This window comes from Neohortaea acidophila (assembly GCF_010093505.1).
Source record: "Neohortaea acidophila strain CBS 113389 unplaced genomic scaffold BDY17scaffold_12, whole genome shotgun sequence".
Taxonomy (NCBI): Eukaryota; Fungi; Ascomycota; class Dothideomycetes; order Mycosphaerellales; family Teratosphaeriaceae; genus Neohortaea; species Neohortaea acidophila.
The window spans coordinates 530,232-550,753 of record NW_022985521.1 but is presented as its reverse complement, the minus strand read 5'-3'; the positions used below and the strand labels follow the sequence as shown (position 1 = coordinate 550,753).

General features: G+C 57.1%; 9 protein-coding genes across 9 annotated transcripts; 3 read left to right on the top strand and 6 right to left on the bottom strand.

Annotated features, from left to right (window-relative positions):
- Nucleotides 1-45: 45 nt before the first annotated feature.
- Nucleotides 46-1,618, bottom strand: BDY17DRAFT_327976 (uncharacterized protein; the record flags this gene model as incomplete). Its single annotated transcript, XM_033737768.1, has 3 exons — nt 46-1,212; nt 1,266-1,351; nt 1,408-1,618. 3 exons carry the CDS (start codon nt 1,616-1,618, stop codon nt 46-48), a joined length of 1,464 nt encoding a protein of 487 aa, XP_033585765.1.
- Nucleotides 1,619-2,451: 833 nt separating this feature from the next.
- Nucleotides 2,452-4,274, top strand: BDY17DRAFT_349504 (NADH-ubiquinone oxidoreductase-like protein 51 kDa subunit). Its single transcript, XM_033738166.1, has 2 exons — nt 2,452-3,090; nt 3,152-4,274. The coding sequence occupies exons 1-2, from the start codon at nt 2,557-2,559 to the stop codon at nt 4,145-4,147; spliced, it is 1,530 nt and encodes a 509-aa protein (XP_033585764.1). The 5' UTR covers nt 2,452-2,556; the 3' UTR covers nt 4,148-4,274.
- Nucleotides 4,275-4,364: 90 nt separating this feature from the next.
- On the top strand, nt 4,365-7,186 carry BDY17DRAFT_51482 (peptidase family M41-domain-containing protein). The gene is made up of 2 exons (XM_033738463.1): nt 4,365-6,927; nt 7,023-7,186. The coding sequence occupies exons 1-2, from the start codon at nt 4,528-4,530 to the stop codon at nt 7,065-7,067; spliced, it is 2,445 nt and encodes an 814-aa protein (XP_033585763.1). The 5' UTR covers nt 4,365-4,527; the 3' UTR covers nt 7,068-7,186.
- A 118-nt stretch (nt 7,187-7,304) lies between these two features.
- Nucleotides 7,305-8,825, bottom strand: BDY17DRAFT_319180 (terpenoid cyclases/protein prenyltransferase alpha-alpha toroid; the record flags this gene model as incomplete). The annotated part of the gene is made up of 2 exons (XM_033736254.1): nt 7,305-7,848; nt 7,903-8,825. The coding sequence occupies 2 exons, from the start codon at nt 8,823-8,825 to the stop codon at nt 7,305-7,307; spliced, it is 1,467 nt and encodes a 488-aa protein (XP_033585762.1).
- A 613-nt stretch (nt 8,826-9,438) lies between these two features.
- On the top strand, nt 9,439-10,236 carry BDY17DRAFT_227014 (uncharacterized protein; the record flags this gene model as incomplete). Its single annotated transcript, XM_033730151.1, has 1 exon — nt 9,439-10,236. A coding segment is annotated over one exon (798 nt), but the record flags the coding sequence as incomplete, so codon positions are not given.
- A 355-nt stretch (nt 10,237-10,591) lies between these two features.
- BDY17DRAFT_257799 (pentachlorophenol 4-monooxygenase) lies at nt 10,592-12,683 on the bottom strand (the record flags this gene model as incomplete). The annotated part of the gene is made up of 3 exons (XM_033731718.1): nt 10,592-12,303; nt 12,408-12,437; nt 12,542-12,683. The coding sequence occupies 3 exons, from the start codon at nt 12,681-12,683 to the stop codon at nt 10,592-10,594; spliced, it is 1,884 nt and encodes a 627-aa protein (XP_033585760.1).
- Nucleotides 12,684-13,099: 416 nt separating this feature from the next.
- BDY17DRAFT_51465 (uncharacterized protein) lies at nt 13,100-15,861 on the bottom strand. The gene has a single exon (XM_033738462.1). It carries the CDS (start codon nt 15,750-15,752, stop codon nt 13,287-13,289), a length of 2,466 nt encoding a protein of 821 aa, XP_033585759.1. The 5' UTR covers nt 15,753-15,861; the 3' UTR covers nt 13,100-13,286.
- A 756-nt stretch (nt 15,862-16,617) lies between these two features.
- BDY17DRAFT_327969 (uncharacterized protein) lies at nt 16,618-17,511 on the bottom strand (the record flags this gene model as incomplete). The annotated part of the gene is made up of 2 exons (XM_033737767.1): nt 16,618-16,677; nt 16,777-17,511. 2 exons carry the CDS (start codon nt 17,509-17,511, stop codon nt 16,618-16,620), a joined length of 795 nt encoding a protein of 264 aa, XP_033585758.1.
- A 1,487-nt stretch (nt 17,512-18,998) lies between these two features.
- On the bottom strand, nt 18,999-20,515 carry BDY17DRAFT_257684 (uncharacterized protein; the record flags this gene model as incomplete). The annotated part of the gene is made up of 3 exons (XM_033731708.1): nt 18,999-19,799; nt 19,854-19,993; nt 20,047-20,515. 3 exons carry the CDS (start codon nt 20,513-20,515, stop codon nt 18,999-19,001), a joined length of 1,410 nt encoding a protein of 469 aa, XP_033585757.1.
- Nucleotides 20,516-20,522: the final 7 nt, after the last annotated feature.

The window sequence follows — 20,522 nt, the reverse complement described above, 5'->3', positions numbered from 1 at the left end:
ACGATCGTCCGCCACCTCTAAACTTTGCGGCGAGGCGGCCAAGAATCACCACTCATCGTACTTCTCGCCATCCGCCAGATGAGCCTCAGTATGTTCATGTCCAGTCGTCATCTCGGTGAAACCCCCAGTCCACATCAAAATCTCCTCCTCGAGCGCCGTAATCTTGTCCTCAGCCTGGTCGCGCAAGCGCTTCAGCTCCGCAATCTGCGCATCCTGCTCTGCAATCCTCTTCTTCGCTCCTTCGAGCTCCGCCTCAAGTTGGACAGCATAGGACCCACTATCCGCTTTGAGAGGAAGTGCGTTCTGAATCGCTCCATCAAGCGGCGAATCACGAGCCACACTGTCCTCAATTTGAGTGGCGAGAAGCTGAGCGAAAAAGTCTGGCCGTTGCGCGCGAACTTTGTGACGGAGGTGTTGCGACGTGTCTGCTCCCGTCGACTCCAGCCTCTCTACTGAAGTGTTGCGCGACGAAGAGATGAGATCATCTTCTGGTGCGGTAGGGTCGACCATCTGGTACTCCATATCTCTCTTTCGCTTCTTGCGAGCAACCGGGTCGTCGGGCAGAACCCACATGCCGTCCTCTTCGTCTTCGTCGGAAGGAATGTGGTGTCGATTGTGGAAATCTCGACGCTGCACGCGCGGCTTTGGCAATTGTACAGCGGCGTGCTGGGGAGCTTGACCGAAGAGTCTCGCTTTGTCAAAGGGCCGCTGAGGACTGGGGTCGCGTCGCAGGAAGGCGTTGATTCTCTTCGTGGGCCGAGGAGAGTGCCCGAGGCCGAGAGCGCCATACTTCACTAGCTGATCCAGGGGGGTGTATTGATTGTGACCTTGGACCTTGCGCTTGCGGGCCTCTAACTGCTGCTGGATATCCTGTTCAGAAGGCGCAGGGGGCTCTGGCTCAGAGCTGATGTAAACGATAGGGCGGTAGCCCGGTTCGCCAGTGAAGTAGTATTTCTCGTCTTTCGTCCCGTGCTTCTCAAAGTAGTACTTGTCGTCTCCCTCTGCGTCTGGATCACCAATGGCCCCGCGGCCGCGATGAGGCCGCTTGACGCGAATTTTGCCTTGGTTCGCAAAGTCGTGCGGCCACCATTTCGACAGATGTGCACGGGGTAAGTCGGATTCGATGAGGTCGTGTACGGCGCGATCGTCGAGGATGACGAATTTGGGTGGCTCGTTGGCGCCCTGCTTGATGGGGCCGTTACCGGTTTTGGACTATGGCATGTTAGAGAACTCGGGTGTGTAGAGAATATGGGATGAGCACTAACCTGATAGAAACGCCAGCGCTGCTCTAGTGGAGGCACAGGGCCGGGCTTGTCAAAATAATCCGCAGCTTTGGCGCCGTCACCGTCACCTTTTGGGAGCGATCAGATGAAAGGTAGCTCTTCATGTTGACCACGTGGAACTTACCTGGCCGCCAGACTTCTCGCTGCACGCCGTTCTTGCAAAGATCCCGATGGTAGCGACGTTCCGAGTTGGCGGGGTCAAGGACGATGGCGTTCTCTTCATCTTGATCATCGGCGGAGGCAGGCAGTTGGTGGCCGTGCTCGGTGATGGGTGAGCGTGGAATTGGAGAGTGGCCAGCCGGCCCCGGCGGCTCGTTTTGAAGGTCTTCCTGCATATTATTGTGTGGTGATAGGATGGACAGCTTTCGCGCGTTGATGAGGATTGAAGTTGGTGTTGTGAGCTTGCGTCATGCCAAACACTGCTCGACAAACGGAGATGGCGCGGTCTACGTAAGCCGAGAGCATGTGATTGCTGCAGCAGGAGATTGAGAGGCGGCCCGCTCTCGCTTCGTCGAAGGTGGAAGTAGGTTTCGTGTGACTGTTCACCGGATGATCATACTCCGCGGAACGCCAGAGAGAGGGCTTCTTGGCGATCACATGAACAGTCGAAATGTCCATCTCTGGCAAAAGACACTTCGAAAACTCGTTTCATCCTGCTCGACTGTTAGACGGTTCCATGATGCTGAATTGATGTTATTCCGCGATGCCAATGCACGAGAAGTTGCGGCAACCTTTGTTTGGTGATGATCTGGCCTCTCCTATTCTGTGAAAGCGCTGAAGCAGCAGATCCCGAAACGAAAGTATTATGTGATTTCCAAATGATTGAGAGAGATGATCGATGCATTACCTGCCAGTATGATGAGATGGGAATGAGATGGGAACACAGTCGCGCATTCAACGCGAACAGGCAGGCAAGCACGCCGCCGATGCACCGAAATGCTGGACGCAAAGGGCGTGCGTGCCAAATGACAGATCTCGTTCGCGAGCCTGTACATATCAACGTACTGTATATAAAATGGCTCGTAGAATGAAGGACACAGGTTTCGTGAGGTTGGAGATGTCTAGAAGCAGTTCGTTCGGCAAGTTGACCAATCAGAAGCGTCTAATTAAATGGATGACCACACCTCAAAGCCCGCAGCTCCCAAACAACCGAAAGCGACTTCCTCCACCCCCTCACACCACTCGCTGTCCACGCCACTCGCTATTAACTCCCCGGCGACGAAGCCACCTCCATCTCAGCCGCGCGCTGACAACAGCATCATCGTCCACCACCATGCTGTCCCTGCCTTCAGCAAAGACGGCCCTCCGCTCGTCCGCCACCGCCCCCGCGAGGAACACCCTACGCACCCTCACCACCTCCGCCACCCATCAGACACTTAGTCAAGATGGCCAGCAAAAGCGCACAATGGCGACGGTGCAAGACGCTCCGCCCGTGAACCACTCTCGCTCCCTTCAAGACAAGGATCGCATCTTCCAGAATCTGTATGGCCACCATGGCGCCGACCTCAAATCGGCCATGAAATACGGCGATTGGTACAAGACGAAGGACATTCTGCTCAAGCATCATGACTGGCTCATTGCCGAGATCAAGGCTTCGGGCCTGCGAGGGCGAGGAGGAGCAGGGTTCCCGTCGGGCATGAAGTGGAGTTTCATGAATTTCAAGGGATGGGAGAACGACACCAAGCCCCGGTATCTTGTCGTCAATGCAGACGAAGGCGAGCCGGGCACGTGCAAGGATCGTGAGATCATGAGAAAGGACCCGCACAAGCTAGTTGAAGGGTGTCTAGTTGCGGGAAGGATGATGAACGTACGTCCCGGGATCCACCTGGCCCTTTGAAGCCAATTCCTACTGACTTTTGGAAATCTAGTGCACTGCAGCATACATCTACATCCGTGGCGAGTTTTACCACGAAGCTACCGTTCTCCAACGTGCCATCCAGGAAGCCTACCAAGCGGGCTTCCTCGGCAAGAATGCGTGCGGCAGTGGCTACGACTTCGACGTGTTCTTGCACCGCGGAATGGGCGCTTACGTGTGTGGAGAAGAAACATCCCTCATTGAATCGCTCGAGGGCAAGGCGGGCAAGCCTCGACTGAAGCCACCTTTCCCGGCTGCCGTGGGTGTCTTTGGCTGTCCCAGTACCGTCGCAAACGTGGAAACCATTTCAGTCGCGCCGACAATCATCCGAAGAGGTGCGAAGTGGTTCTCTTCTTTCGGGCGGGAGAGAAACCAAGGCACCAAGCTTTTTTGTATATCCGGCCACGTCAACAACCCCTGCACTGTCGAAGAAAGCATGTCAATCCCCATGAAGGAGCTCATTGAGAAGCATGCAGGCGGCGTGCGAGGCGGCTGGGACAACCTCAAGGCCGTCATTCCCGGCGGCTCCTCCACGCCCATCCTCCCCAAGAAGATCTGCGACGACCAACTGATGGACTTTGATGCTCTCAAGGACAACCAATCAGGTCTCGGGACCGCCGCCGTCATCGTCATGGACCAGTCTACCGACGTCGTGGAAGCAATTGCGCGACTGGCGAAGTTCTACCACCACGAATCGTGCGGACAGTGCACCCCGTGCCGTGAGGGCAGCGCGTGGCTCGACAACATGATGGCGCGTTTCGTAAAAGGACAAGCACGAGAGAGGGAAATCGATATGCTCCAGGAACTCACGAAGCAGGTCGAAGGCCACACGATCTGTGCTCTTGGAGAGGCTTTTGCCTGGCCTCCTCAGGGATTGATCAGACATTTCCGCCACGAACTCGAGGCCAAGATTCGAGACCGTGCTTCAAAGGAGGGAGCACAGACATTGGCTGGAGGCTGGGAGCACGATGCTGTGAGGAAGGGAATGCTGATCTCGCCGGGACAATGATGAGGGCGGAGATATAGCATGCAGTCGGTGGCGTGTACATACCGTAGTTCCAGTGTTGGCTTGTGGCGCATTCGATAGGCGTAGATACTTCTTATTATTGCGAGTTTCGATGATCACTCGATTCTCGGACCTTATGTCTGTTCACGTGACCCTGCAATGGATGACAAAGCGCGTGATGACACAATCTGCGCAGAGTGGGAAAGAAACACCACCGCCGCCTTCGCCGCCCAACCACTTTCGCCGCCCATACGTAGCTGCATTTGCAGCATCACGCACTTATCCTACTCTTTGTGAACAGTCAAGGTGTAACCAACTGTCCATCCTTTATTCCTTCCTTCAGACAGAGTGGTTTTTGTACCGCCTGTCCGACCGTGGTGAAGATGGCGCTACCAGCGCCGGTCGGTCTAGGCCAAATGGCCTCGGCCACGACTGAGCTGTGGCCTGCGATGGTGAATGTGATCAAGGCCCCGTGGCAATCGAGAGGAGTTCAGGAGGCTTCAAAGCCAAGGAGGCATACACCACAGCGGGTCGAAGCAAAGCAAGAGCTGGGCCAGCAGCCGAGGACCAACTCTCTGCCCGAATACATGACCACCGTTCCCTTATCCGCCCTGCGACAGCGACATGTGTCGCCTTCGGGCCTGCAGACTCCCCTCACGACATCTTCGATCCTGGCTGCGATGCCCAAAGGAAGCCTTCGCTACGCTTCACCTCTCACCCGCACCTTCGCCTCCCTCTCGCCCGCCGCACGATCCTTCTCTACAACCACCCGAATTGGCCCTTTCACCCTTCGTGCACCTTCTAAAGCGCTATCTCCCGGCGTCAACCAGCAACGAACAATCTTCGGCGCCACATGGGGCTCCAACACCAGCAGGAATCAACTGGCGCATATGGAGCAGACGGCCAACAACAACCCGAATAGCCCCACTGCCCAGAATGCATTCTACCAAGCCCTTTTGCGAGCGAACATGCCCGAGATTATGGTGGAGCGGTATCAGACTGGGCGCTATGCTTCGAACCAAGCATGCGAGAACATTTACACGCGGGCCCTGGAACGAATCGGCGCGCAAGAGACGGGGGCGCTGGGAACTCTCGCAGGCAGGACACCGGGAGGACAGAGCCACCAGATGACGAATGAGCAGTTGCAGGCTATTGGTCAGGCAGTATCGGCCAAGACACACGGCGGCAATGTCAGCATATCCAAGCAGGCTTCTGGTGCGAAGAATGAACCGCTGTATGTCGTGGTGGATGAGACCATGGGCAGCACCATCTTCAAGTGGGTGAAGTTCATCCTTGTCTTTGCCCTGGTCGGATACTGTGCTTTGGTCATCTTTACACTCATGGTGGAGGCGACCGGCGTGCTCAAGAAGGTCGGCGGTGCGCAAAACGCAGAAGCAAAGCCAGAACTACAAACCACCCGCTTCAGTGATGTCCACGGCTGCGACGAAGCAAAGGAAGAGTTGCAGGAGCTTGTCGAGTTCCTCAAAGCACCCGACCGCTTCAGCACACTTGGCGGCAAGCTACCCAAGGGCGTGCTGCTCGTCGGTCCTCCAGGCACAGGCAAGACGCTTCTAGCTCGAGCTGTGGCGGGAGAAGCTGGTGTACCTTTCTTCTACATGTCTGGATCGGAGTTCGACGAAGTATACGTGGGTGTTGGCGCCAAACGAGTGCGTGACTTGTTCACGGCTGCGCGAGGCAAGAGCCCGTCCATCATCTTCATCGACGAGATTGATGCTATAGGAGGCAAACGGCATGAACGCGATGCGGCCTACGCAAAACAGACACTCAACCAGCTCCTCACCGAGCTTGATGGCTTCGATCAGAACTCCGGTGTCATCGTCATCGGTGCTACGAACTTTCCTCAGAGCTTGGACAAAGCGCTCACACGACCTGGACGATTCGACCGAAATGTTGTCGTTGCTCTCCCTGATGTCCGTGGCCGGATTGCGATTCTCAAGCACCATCTTCGAAACATCCGAACGGATACTGCCGTCGATCCAGCGCTGATTGCACGAGGCTGTCCCGGCTTCAGCGGAGCGGATTTGGAGAATGTCGTGAATCAAGCCGCCATCCGAGCGTCGAAGAACAAATCCCCCAAAGTCGCCTTGGACGACCTCATGTGGGCCAAAGATAAGATCCTCATGGGCGCCGAGAGGCGGAGTGCAGTAATCCAACAAAAGGACAAAGTCATGACCGCCTATCACGAAGGCGGCCACGCACTCGTCGCCATGCTGACCGAGGGAACCACCCCGCTCTACAAAGCGACCATCATGCCTCGCGGCCACGCTCTCGGCCTGACACAAATGCTGCCAGAGCTGGACAAAGTGAGCGAAACGAAGAAGGAGATGATGGCGCAGATCGACGTCTGCATGGGCGGCAAGGTCGCCGAAGAACTCATCTACGGCCCGGAGAACGTCACCACCGGCGCGTCCTCGGACATCTCCAACGCTACCAAGGTGGCGTACATGATGGTCACGCAAGCCGGCATGAGCGACGAGCTAGGCAACATCGATCTCGCCTCCGACTACCGCCAACTCAGCCCCGCCACGAAGATGAAAATCGAACAGGAGGTGCGACGGCTGGTCGAAGAGGGGCGCGAGCGCGCTCTCAAACTCTTGTCGCAGAATCGCGAGGGCCTCGATCGGCTTGCGAACGCGCTAGTTGAGTACGAGACTCTGGGCAAGGAGGAGATGGAGAAGGTGGTGCGCGGCGAGAAGTTGCCGGACCGGTTGAAGATCGATCCTGATGCTCCAGTTAAGATGCCGGAGTCGCCTATGGGAGTGGTGCCGCCGTTCCCTGTACCGCCTCTGGGTCCGGCTGGCGGTGCGTCGGGAGAGGAAGGAGGTGAAGGGGAGGAAGGCGGGAAGTTGGCGGGGAGTCCTTGAGTGAGAAGGTCAGAATGCATTTGTGTGTGTTTGCATAGACTTGGAGTCGCTTCGATTTCCTATTGAGCGCGGCGTCGTGTCGAGGAGGCATGGTGTGCTGTGCCAACCTGCTGCTGGAAAGACGAGCGGGTGGCAGTGAGCATTCATCGTTCGGTAGTGTAGCGCTCGTTCTCAGCAACTCTGCTTCTCTTTAGATGTTTCGGATAGTCACAATCATGTGTGCGAGAAGCGTTCTTTTCAGATACCTCTCTATCAAAGAAGTGACGCGCTCACCTTCAAAGGGTTCCATCTTCAAACTCCTGCCTCGCCCTCTCCACAGCTGCCATGGGTATCACAAAAACAGGATGCACGAAATTAACCAGATCCTCCTCGTCCACTCCCAGCTCCCTCATCTCCTCCTTGCTCGGCCCTCGCGCCGCCCAATTGAATGCCGCCAGTGATCTGCCCTCCCCAGTAGTGGGAGCCCTTGCATTGTACGTGAAGACATTCTGCGCATGCGACAGGCCCGCCAGCGAGTAGAGCGTGTGATACGCATCCGGCCGCGTGGAAGGCTTATCGCGCATGCCGCCTTTCTTCTTGCCCGGTTGCTGGCAGCAGGTGAGCAGGTATCGGACGAGAGCCGCGCGGTTCCAAAGTGCAGCGCTGTTGCGGGGTGGTTGTTGGAGAGCAGCGGTGATTAAAGCCCAGCATCCCCCGACCCAATGGCTGTAGCAGGCGTCGACGAGTTTTTCTTGCCGACCTTGGAACCCGCCTTCGGGCTGCGTTTGTCGCGCTGCTAGCCAGGCTAAGAGCGCCGGGACATCGAGGTACCGCGGGATACTGATGTGCGGGGCGTCGAGGATGCTGAGGCACGCGAGGGCGCAGAAGGCGTACGCGCCGTGCGCTTCGTTCGTGGGCGCGCCTGCGATGCCGCCTTCGTACGTTTGGCAATGGCTGATCCATTCGCCTAGCTTGTCTGTGAAGCGCGTGAGGCCTGCGGTGCGCGCGAGGGAGTCGGGTGGTAGCTCGAGGGGCAGGTTGAGGAGGGTGAGCATTGTCATGGCGCAGTAGGCGCCGCGGATGTCTTCTTCTGCTCCGATGGCCATGCGGAAACCGCCGTCGGGTTGCTTGAGGGTTCCCAGCCAGTGCCAGGTTGCGCGGCGGTCGACAACGTGCAGGGCGTCGGCGATGGTGAGGGCCAGTATGGTGGCGTAGGAGCAGGCGCAGTGGCTTAGTTGGCCATGCCCGCCGCCGAAGCCGCCTGTGGGATTTTGCAGCGGGCGCACGGTTGCGATGAGAGGTTCGCGGTAGGGATTGATGTCTTCGCCTAGGGCGGAGAGGCCGCTGAGGACCCAGTAGAAGAACCAAGGGCGGCTGGCGTCAATGGCGACGTACGGGGCGGGTAGAGGTTCGAATTGGGCGTGGAGGAAGGCGGCGTGCTGGGTGCGGCGGAGGTGGGGGAGGCCGTGGGAGTTGAGCTCGAAGCCGGACGTGTCTTGGCCGGTGAGATGGGGGAGGCATTCTTTTGTGACCTTTGCTTGGGCTTGGGTGGTTGTTGTGGTGAGATCTTCGTGGAAGAGGCCGAGTGTTGCGGCCTGCAGCCAGGGTGGAAGGGGTGGTTTTGCTTGCGTCCTCGCGGGCTGGAGATGGTTGCCAGGAAATGGATGGCCGTTGAAGTCGTGAGCGGTAGAGGAGTGCGCGGGTTCAACGTCCTCGTATCCATCGTGCTCGGATGTCAACTCCTCGATCCGGGACTGCTGGAGAAGTTCCTCGAGTGTGTTCCTGGGATCATCGTCCTTTCGAACAAGAGGAGACATTTTGTGACGGGGAAGATGAATCTTTCGATGACCTTTTGAGCGAACGGGACGAGATGTCATTAGAGTTGCAAAGGGCGGGTCTTTGTATGCAATCTGTTGTCGTTACTATTGTTCTCCGGCATGCCTTCGTAGAAGCGTTGTCTCATCGACGCATTTCGAAACCACGGCGAATGGTATGGCTCAAGAGACTCCCTTGCCTTCGCACTCACGACCAGATATCCAAAGGGGGCCGAAGATGTCGACAAATCACGTATTCTTGGCTGGTTTGGAAATCAAGCACTCGTCTGTTGAAGTTGACGTGCCTTTCTTCCGGATTGAAGATGGCCAAAGCTCAGCGATGCATCTCAAGTCATCCCCACCTCACCTCACTTCATCCCGTCCCATCATCTCATCTTCAACCAACACCTCGTGATGTGACCTCACCACGGCACGTAGCCTCCGAGCTACGCACATCTCAACCAACAATCATCCCCCGACATCACCACCAGCCATGGCGCGCACTAAAGGCCGCATCCTGCCCTTCCGCATCCCCTTCTTCCGCATCTTCTACAGCACCACATACACCACCGTCTACTTCATCACGCTCTGCTTCCTCGTCATCACTCCCGCCTCTCTCATCTACCAGTCCATCGACCAACGCGCCCTCCAATACGTCGTCATGATCGGCGGCGCCTACTTCCTCGTTGCTACCTTCGCCATCTTCATCTACGCCAGCCGCCTCTACACCAATCGTACTATCATGGCCGCTGTCGGCAAGACTTATGTCCCCGTCGAGCCGGGTGAAGTGGGCAAGAAGGTCAGAAAGATGATTGTCAAGCAATACGAGCGCAGCGCTGTCGTCGCGTGGGAGAGCAGACCACGCGATCTCCTTGGGGAGATCCTCGAGGCGGAGCGCGTCGGCATCCTGGCGCCGGAAACGGCGGGATTGGGACGCAATGATTACACCGTTGGGCGAGAGATCCGCATTGATCCCGAGATTCCTCCGTGGGGTGACGTGCGTCATGCTGGATGGTCGTCGCCTGCACAAGGCAACGTCGGCGAGCTGCCAAACATTCAATTCGCACCTGTCATCCAGGAGCTGCCGAACTTGATTGAAGCCAAAGCTGTCTCACTCGCGCCTTCCGATCCCGTCGACAACTCTACCGCCGATCCCCAAGTCTTGGAAGTTCTCCAACGTCCATCAACCACGGGCATGCGAGATTACCTCACGCAGCTTGCGTATCTTGGCCTGGTCAATCCGCCTGAGATAGGGGAGGCCTTCTTAAATCAGTACGAGTCTGCTCGATTTAGTGGCTTGCCGCTATCAGAAGACGAATTCAGAAGCCTAATGTCTGCTTTTGCCGAGCTTCTAGCCGGCATGACGGGCCTGCAGCCGGAGATTGTCGAGCAAATACGCATTCAGACCGGCGAGACAGCCTCTCTACTGGGCTCCGATGATACATCCCAAAGCGACCTAATGCCTGAGCTGCCCGTGATCCGCCATGCACCTTCTCCATTGATGCTGAACGCTAACCCTGGAAACCCAATCATTATACGAACACCGAGTTCACGGGACATCACACCGCAGGTCACTCGGAGCCCGATGAGATTTCCGAGGGCGCAGCAAGAGGCCTCTCCACTGGGTCAGAGCAAGCCTCGCGTGGCACGCACCACTAGCAGCGCCTCATCCAGCCTCCTCAGCGATCAAAGTGATTCGGGAAGTGTGATAAGACACAGGTCCAGTCCTGAAAATGGATGAATGAACCACGAATCTATATCTTCGACTTTCAACTGATCCTGACGCCTTCTACTGACTTCACCGTCCCCTGCTCCACACTCTCCGGCACATCTTGGCCGTTGATGCGCTTGTAATACAAGTTATTCTCGTCCGCGTTGATCAGCTCGCCAATGTCGGCCGTCGCACCATTAATCATAGTCTCCGGCTTCCGTGGGATGATCAGGCGTTCCAGATACGTCACCACTCTTTCAAATCCATCGAGCGGGGCGACAAATCCCAGGATGCCGTCTGGACGAAGCACCGCAATCACGCCACGCTTGTAGGGTATGTCGTATTGGCCGTGCACACTTTGATTAACGTCCCAGTACGCCCAGCCAAAGGGCTCGACGCCCAGGCACTCTCCGTGTGCGGGCCCCCGGCCGCAGATGATTGTCCGGAATTCGACAGCATGTTGAAATCTACCAACGTGCTCATCGACGTCCCTCCGGAGCTTCCCAAGCTGCACTTTCGTACTTCTCGGATCTCCGGCAAAGATGAGAATGTGGAATTTGCCGGTGTATTTGGTTATCTCGTGCAGACGGACTGTATGTCCGGCAGCGCGAAAGCCCGGCTTTTGCAGCATGGCATCTGGGAAACGATAACCCGGGACGACTCCGATGGGCGGACTCGAGCCAGTAACATCGTTCAGCAGACTGGCCGGGTAGCTGATGCCCATGCCCATGGTAAAGTCCCACTCGGCGTGAATGAATTCGCTGAAGAGCACGAAGTTGTCTTCCGGTCGATCTTTGAACCGTTCTGGTCTGCGTCCGGAAATCAGCTCCGCTATGGTCTTATCGTTCTCTATCAGGTGCCGTGCTACGCCATGGCGCTCCGAATGGTAGTTCTGCAGGACACCCGGCTTGTACATGCCAGTCAAGACCCCTGCGAGACGCCAGGCCAGTGACACAGCATCATGGACCCCGGTGTTCATTCCCTGGGCCGTGCCGGACGAGTGCGCGTGAGCCGCATCTCCCGCGAGTAGGATTCGCTCACGGTCCTGCAACTTGACCGAAATAAACTGCTTGATCGTGTAGACAGTGTGCCAGTCCACCTGGTCGAATTCGAGCTCGAATGGTGCGACAGCGGCCTTGGCTTCCTTGACCGCATCTTCCTGCGTCATATGCTGGCCGTATTTGGCATACAGCTCCGGCGAAAGAGCGAATCCGACCCGGGTAGCGCCGTGGTCCAATTGCGCCCACAGCACCTGGCCGTGCGTCTTCGACTCCAGCCGAATGTAGGCGCTCCTAGCATCGGGGATGTTTGTCCGCACCACCCCATCGACTCGCACCCAATGGTCTTCCTTCTCCGCCCCATCAAACCCAATACCCGCCAGCTCGCGCACTGCGCTCCGCGCGCCATCACACCCAACGATATACCTCGCTCGCACCGTCCACGACTTCCCATCCGGCCGCGCGAGCGTAGCCCTGACCTTGTAATCATCCGCCGCGTCCTCATCCAGCTGCAGCCCCACCAATCGCACCGGCGCCTGCACTTTCGGCCCCAGCGCCGCCACGCGCGCGCGGAAGATGTCCTCGCTGTACTTCAGCCGCAGATTCATCCAAAAGTTGAAATAGGTGCCGCGGAGGTGGACGGCGGTCAAGTCGGCGAGCGGTTGCACTTGCTTCCCATCGTAATAAGTTGCGCCTGCATCGGGGTTCACCCAGCCTTGCTGTGCCATCTCCTCCCATAAGTCGAGTTGGTCGAGCATCTCGAGGGTGCGGGCTGCGATCCCGATGGACGGGCGGGAATCAGCTGCATGGACTTCTTCTGTGCCTCCTCCCTTCTTGCCAGGGAATGGAGGTGAGGAGGAGAGTTGGAATACTCACGGAACAGCGCACACGCTCGACCGTACATGGCTGTGTGGATTCCATACGTTAGCTAGACTTCTCCATGGCGGAGCTGTACGAAACACCACTCCCGTCGTCCGCTTTCCTCGTGACAGCAGGAATGCAGGACTCACGAAAGTTCGGCGACGCCTTGTCCGCAGCGTCGACGATAAGTGTCGAGATGCCCAGCCGGCGCAGCTGCAAGGTGATGAGGAGGCCCACCGGCCCAGCGCCCGAGACGAGGACGTCGACTTTGTCTACTGCTCCCTCGTCCATGGCCAGTTGATGGCTTCGACGGAGCTCTTTTGCACGGAGACGGTGTTGGACAGAGGGACAGTCAAAGTGTGCAAGCAGCGGAAGCAGACGCTCGGAGCAGGGCGGGCGTGATGTATCAAGACAAAACACCGAATGCACGTAATAAGATTTCCTCTACCGTTATCAGTCTGACGTGAGCGCACGATCGTCATCTGTGTCAGCAGCGTGGTCCTTGTTATTAATGAAGTCATTCAGCCGTGTGTCGTGGGATTCTTTTCAGCCGCGCTTTCTGCGAGCCATACGCCCGAATCGCTAGTGCAGCTAACCGCCTGCCTACTGCTCACCGAGCGGCGTCACTTCATGGTATATTATACCCGTGATGGGCGCATCGAATCCCCCGAGAAGCCTGCGGTGCTTCCATTCATGAGACTAAACAAAATCAAACGCATGAGCACCTCAAACTCAATCCACGGCACAGCGCGCATGTCTTCCTCCTTGGGAAGGAGAAGGACGTCGGTCGCGAGTCTAGCCGGATGCAGCGCAAGTGCCTATAGCTAGCGACCCGACCAAAACCTGATGCATTTCCCGTGCGGCAGCAAGCTGGGTAGGGCTTCATTCCTGTGCCTAAGATGGGCCCACTGTCGCTCGCCAATGATCTATAGCCGCGCGCTGCACGCCGTCTATTTGCTCTTCTGGCGCTCCACCACCTGCGGTTATCGGGGCGCGTAGGCTCTGCGCGTATGCAGCCGGCAGCCTGCCTGGTAGTTGCGCTGGGCCTGCAGGGTAGAAGGCCTGATGCTGATAGGGCGGGATGTAGGGCTGGTTGGCGTAGGGTGAAGGCATGAAGGGGATAGAGCTGCTCAGCGGCGGCTGGACAGCTAGCCCATTGCCGTGATATGGCGCGGTCGCGAAGCCTGTGATCGTGCCGAACGGCTTCCCGCTCGCTTGCCGGTCTCGTTGGAGACGTGCTTTGCGCTGCGTGAGAGTTTCTTCCTCGCCCTCGTCAGCCGTTGAAGCCAGATCAGCTGCCTTGGCTGTGTTCTGCGCGGGCTCAATGGCAATGTCGAACTCGGCGAATCGACTCAGAACGTCATCGGGGAAGGCTGCTTCTTGTGTTGCCTGCGGCGCAATGGGAGCAGTCTCGCCGGGTACGTTCAGACTCCTGATGCGCTTCTGTCTTTGCGCGAGCGTCTCCTCTTCGTCCTCCTGCTGATTTGCGATTGCACCGTTTCCATTCAACGACACCTGGCTCTGCATCCCCAGCAGGCCGCCTGATCGTATACTGCCCGGTGCAATCCCATTCAACCGATTCTTCCTCGCACTCAACGGCTCTGCGTCTTCCAACTGTCTGCGCTCAAGCAGACCCACTGGCCGCTCCCAGTCTTTCATAGGACCAATAGCCCGCAGCATCTCAGCATCTTTGCTACGGTACAGCATACCCAAAGGCAAATCCTCATTCTCATCCTCCGCCTCTGGCAATGAAGCCCTATCCTCCGGATCCTCCCAAGCGAGCGCTATCCGCCTGGCTTTGCGATTCCGCCTCGCTACCTCCTCCACTGCATCGAGTTCCAGCAGCGTGCTGTACATGCCGTTGGGATAGGCAGTGGCGGCCGTTCGACTTCGGGATTTCTGCTGTGCTTTGCGGACCTGAAGTTCGGCGATGAGGGTGCTGGGTTTGGCGTAGATGGTTTCAGTTGGGAGCTCCTCGTCGCCATGCTGTGATTCGTGCTCGGTGTCTGCTGTCAACGGACGCTCGTCCGTCGCTGTGCTGGTTTGAGACCTCGTTTCGACTGACCCGGTTTCAAGATCCATGCGGCTGCGTCGTTTTTTTAGCTTCTTTGGGCCGGTGGAACTTGCTTTATCGTCACTGGCTCGAGAGGGTACACTTATGCTACTAGTCGCCTTTCCTAACGGACCGCTGAGACTGCTGGTAGGTCGCTGCATTGCTTCGCCTGCGCCATTCTTATTCGGTGAGTCCGGATAGTGTCGAAATCCAAACCCATGGGCCGGCGCCAAAGCCGACGCAGCCAACATCTCGTCTAGTGCAGCAACGGCCGAGCCGGACTGTGGGAGTTGAATATCATGCTTGACAGCTTGACGGCTGAAGAATAACTCCGCACGAGCTTGAGGAGCGAGGTTGGCCACGCTGGAGTTCAGTCTGCGGTCCAGACCGCGGCTTGTCGATGTTCGGAATGACGCGGTTCTGGAGTCGTTGTGATCTCCATTCTCGGAAGAATGCCAGGACGCAGTATCCCCAAGGTCTCGGGTCGCCTGGTTCGCTAACTCCGCCCTTCGTTTAGATTGAACGGAAGCTGCTGGCAATTGGGACAACTTCTTTGGGAAATTGAGGATCTTGGGTACAGGCGCCGGGTAATATACCATGTCTTGCCCTAGGCGTGGCATGGCCGGAGGGTAATTCGGGACATATGGCGCTCGCAAGAGTGATGGAGTGATCGTTGATGAGGAATACCGCTGAGACGGAGGCGGGATCTCGTGGCCATTTTGATCGTAATGCGGGGTGAAGTGAGCACCGTCGAAGTCGTGGAATGCTGTTTGTGCATGCTGAAAAGTCGAGGATGAGATTGGTCTTTGACATGATGGAGCCGCATCCGGTATTGCTCCTTCGCGCTCCTCCCAAGAATTAAGAGGAGGACTGGACCAGGGCGGAAATTCAGTCGACACGCCTTGCTGCGCAGGTTGATAGAACGGCTGGTGATGCAGCGGCGCAGAAGTAATCCGGTCCACCGATGGCCGAGACCATGTAGGACTCGTAACAAAAGCATTCGACGCATGCCCCGTCGAGCAGCGAGAAGAAGCCTTCCGCAAGCTATGCGGACTGCCAGGCTGCGAAAACGAGTAGTAAGAGCTCTGCCGACTCGACTCGTTCATCTTGCGAATCTCTTCGCCAATGTCGCTGCCGCCGGCGCTGAGTTCCTCCGCGCTACGCTCCAGCCGCTGCACGTTCTGCACGTACGCGCCTTTCAGCGTTTGCAGATCTGGAGTGGGATGGCGCAGGGGGATGCGTGCGCTGGCGCTGGCGCTGCGGGTGCTGGTTGAGACGTTCCGAGGCATGCTCTCGACTGCGGACATGTTGCACTTGGTCCCCGTCACGTCCAGGACATGAGGTAGATTATTTTGGTGTTCTGTTCGCGTCGCGTTCTATTGGAGGGACATGATTGATCGCGGCCAAGACGCAGGATTGAGTGTTGTTGTCGCCGCCGAATCCCTCGAGATAAACTTCGGCCTCGTTTCGGTTTAGCGTTGGGCCCGACGTTGACCAGGGAAAGAGGCGCTTCTATCATCGCAGCAATGATTCTCCCAGTCGTACAAGGACGAGAACACTCATTCTGGCTGTCGATGTATCTTAGAGACATCGTAAATGTTTCGCTGGGCTTGCCTTTCCCGCTGCATCTATTACTGTCCGTGCAGCAACATGTTAGTACTCGATGCATTGATAGATTTAAGGTTGTGCTAGCGAGATCGAGTGGGTCCTCAGCCCTGCGGCTGCAGCCTTTCCACATTCTCACCTCATGAGGCATGCTGTCCATTCAACTATTTTCCTCCATATCTTGCACACGGAGCGGTTAGAACAGTATGTGAAGGCATTCTCAGCCAATTGAAAAGAATAAAAGAGAAGAAAATGGCGCGAGAGTGATTGATAGCCTAACCCAGCAGAGTGAAGACCAAAATCGATGGAGTTACATGCTTGCAGTAGAATCCACCCCTGCACAATGCCCTGCGCAGTTTTTCCTCCATTCCCAGTCGAAAATTAGTATTCATCACTTCCGCTTCCGTGATGGAAGCAAGTCGCACACATTCAGTTCATTGTCTGATCATGTCATGTCCATCGTGAATTCATCCCTCGTAGAACACGTAACGCATCTCAATCCCTCCCTTGCGCAAGCTTGTGTGAATCCGGTGTTGACTTCTTGTTCAAAGCGGTCCCACACAATCTTCAGCGGGAGATAGGAAGGGTGTACTTGAAGCGCACCGCATCGCCTTTGGCCGGGTAGCCCTGTTCGAGTAAAGTCAGTAAGATTCACAGCCAGAATGGACCAAATCCCTCCACTCTTTCGTGAGGTGCCAGCACTAAAAGAAACGCAAACCCACTTACCACATATTGCGGGTTCCCCAATTTCACATACTTCTGCAGCACCCATTCCAGCTTCGGACCAGACTGGCCCTCGAGGTACACCACACACCCCTCCGGCAACCAGCGCATGCTCTCCCAGATGGGCGCCGTACCAAGCGTGCACTGCAGCGCGTTCCCATTGTGTTGCTTAGGGTTTTGAACAGGCAAGTAGATGACGAGCTTCTTCAACCCAGCAAAGTAGCGCAGCGACAAGCGTACGACTTTCGCGAAGCGGTCGAGAACGTCGACGTCAGTAGTGGGAATCTCGAGCTCCACGTTCGTGATGAGGCGACGGCTGCGCTGGTGAATGCGCGCAAGCACGTCGATGGAGCCGAAGACGTCAAGGTGGACTTTGTTCTCGCCGTACAGGATCGCGCGCGCCTCTTCGTAGATCTTCTTCGACACGCGCAGGATGACGGGCGTGAGGGGCGCGGCGGCCTGGAAAGCGCGACTGGCTTGCGGGTGCGTGGTGGTTACGTCTTCGATGTGGCGGATGTAGACGGTCTTGCTGCGGACGTGCTTGTTGCGGATGATGATGTGGTGGTCGCGCTTGAGGTAGATGCGGTAGACGGCGTAGCGGATTTCGGTCGGCAGGTCGTTGAAGCGGAAGGGTTCGTCGGTCGTGTTGGGCGCTCCATCTCCGTTCTCGCAATCCGTCATCAGACTCGTCTCCAGAACCGTCGTTGTCCACGTTCTCAACCGCCACCACTCCACCATTGCCAATCGTCGTCGTTCCCCCACCGTTCCAAGCAATCACCGCCCCTCCACCATTACCAGCAGGCGTCACACTCACCCCAGGCCCAACAATGATCGTATTCCCACCATTTGCAACCAACACCCCCGTCCCAGCCAGAACCGCAGCCGTGGCAGCCGCATGGCCAACGCCCAAAGCTCCCTGCCCATTGTTGCCGCCCGCTGCAGCCGCGCTGTGCGGAACAAACCTTACCGGGAGAGTGATGTAGCCCGACGTGTCCGCATGTGGAGCAGACGCCATTATTACTGTTTCGTGCGTTTGAGTCGTTGTTGCAAGCTTGTTGACTCGAGAAAGGCTGTGAGGTTGATGAAGGCGTGAAGAAGCGAAGTTGAAAGAAGACAACAAGCTACCGCGGAACTTCTCGAACATCAAAAGTTGAGAAGCGAAGAAAACGAAAGAGTGCACGGGGTTGGAGGTGTTGTCCAACCTCACCGTGCAAACGGAGACCTACATATGTGTGTAGCCACCATCCGCACGCAAGCATGCCTGTTTACACTAGGCCCGTTTGGGAAGTTCACCTCCAAGCACGAAGCATGATTGGCTGAGCCTGTAGCCTCGTAGATGAAGTTCACGTGCAAAGTCCACTTCACTTGCCCTTATTCGAGGAGTCAGTTGCGGTAGTTCGCAGGGTCTTGCGATGACGAGGGTAGAGGGAGGAAGAGGCTACGTCACTTGATTACGATCTTCATCTGAAGGGTTGGCTCATCAGTTATTCGAGTATCTACACCAAAAAAGCACCGCGAGTCAACATCAAATCCTGCACACAGCTCGAAGCAAGCGAAGGCAGAAGAGCGCGCGTGGTGCGAAAGCGATGAACGATTCGAGGTAAGGGGACATAAAATTAATTCGAGTATGATATGTAACCCCACCAAAAAACCCACAGCAAAACAGCCAACTCCCGAACCCCAGTTATGCTAAATACTTGTACACACACACCGCCCAGCAAGCCAGCCTGCCCAGCCCATTCTTCGCTCTCACTCCACCTCCCCTTCCCAACCCGCACATCGTCCCAGTCATCACCGTACGAGCACAGCGACAAAAAAAGTATTAGTATAAAGAGCATAGAGTATAATTAGCTCCGGGCGTGTCCCCGACCAAAACAATACCCCCCGCAAAGCAAGCTCCCTTGTCCGTGCGATGGCTGCACGTGCCCGAGATGAGCAAGCAGTAAGCCCATCGCGGACGGAAACGAAACTCGGCCCATAAAACACCACCCTTGCAGCCCGCGAATGCCGAACCATGTCAATCCTTCCGTCCCAACCCATCCACCGGCTGCCATCGATGCGGCAGCCGGTTCATAGCCGTCCTTGTCTCCACGAATGCCACGGGTATACCCATTACGAAAGCCCTCACCAATTCCAATCCCGACTCCGTTCTTGCAATGAAAAGGATGTTCTTTTGCCTTGCCGGTTCAGCCATGATTTTGCACAGTCATGCACCACCCGGCTCTTTACTGCTGCGGCTGCGCCCACATCTCCGCGCCCCGCATGGAGCCATGGTGATAGTCCAGCGGACCGGTGCTGTGTGGCCGCTGCACGCCGCCGCCCTGCTGGTAGTACATTTGCGGGTTGACGTTGTAGCCGCTGTTCGTCGCGTCGGCGTAGCCGTAGTCGTTGGCCTGGTTGCCGTTCAGGCCGGTGTGCGGGGATTGCCAGCCCATGGTGGCGGAGATGTGCGGGCTGTTGTTGCCGCTGCCGTTGGGCTGCTGCGCGTTGTTGGGGGTGGGTTCGAGGATTTGGGGTGGGTTGTAGCCCGAGGAGGGGTTGGAGGTCAGGGAGGGACGGTGCTGGCCGTTGTTGGAGGGCATGGGGTATTGAGAGGGGGATTGCGGGCGAGGAGAGGGTTGCAGCTCGTTGCGCATGTGGGGTGGCATGCTCATGCCGCCGTTCATGGCGTTGAGGTAGAAGTCGGATGTAGAGCGCGGCAGGCCTGGCACGCCGTTCATGCCGGCCGCGGATGCGACGGAAGGGGGCCGGTCGGGATGTTGGGGCATGGGCGACTTGCCATCGGAGAAGTCGTTCTCATCATCCGATCCCTTGGATCGTTGGTTGGCCATGGTCGCACGGGACGCAAGGGCGGCGGCGGTGGCTGCCTGAGACTCTTCAATGGTACCGGTGTGGTGGTTTTGATGTCTGGTCAAGGTGGTGCGCCGGGTGAAGGTCTTTTGGCAGTCCGCATATGGGCATTTGTACGGTCTCTTTCCCGAGTGGATGCGACGGTGGCGGGCGAGGGAACTGGAATCGCTGAATGGCTGGTCGGAAGTCAGCACCAGCGATGAGGGGAGGAAGAAGAGGAACTGTCTCACCTTTCCGCAGCGTTCACACATGTGCGGCTTCTCGCCCGTATGGACGCGAGAGTGCACGGTCAAGGCGGATCGCTGGATGAATTGTTTCCCACAACCGGGGTGATCACAGACGTGTGGTCGCACGCCACTGTGAATCCGCTCTGCCGCCAGCGTTAGTCTCAGTCAACGCGTGTGTGATGACAGGCCAGCTTACCGTGACGCGCAAGATCACTACGTCGAGCGAATCCCTTCGCGCATGTCGAGCAGGCAAATGCTTTAGGGAGGGCAGTGCTGCCCGTGCTGGCTCTTCCACCGTCAACAGACCCTTGATCGGGCTGTATGGGCTGCTGCACTGCCCCTAATTGAGCCTGCTGGTATGACCGATCATTGGTGGCGGACGGGTGGTAAGAGTGCGGCATCATGGGCATCATGCCGCCAGCGTGCTGCTGCTGCGAGGGCGACGGATATCGCATGTTGCCATTCATCCCGTTGGCCAAAGTGTTCGCGAGGTTGTAGCCCAGCTGATTTTGAGGGGTCTGCGAGGAGTATCTGGAGGAGTCGGCGGAGGTGTGTGGCGAGACGCCACGCTCGGAGCCGGTCTCGGATTTTATCCTTCCATTGCCATTTGGCACGTACAGATTCTGCTGTCCGTAGTGTGGCGCGTTGAGGAGGTCGTGATTCATCGTGTTC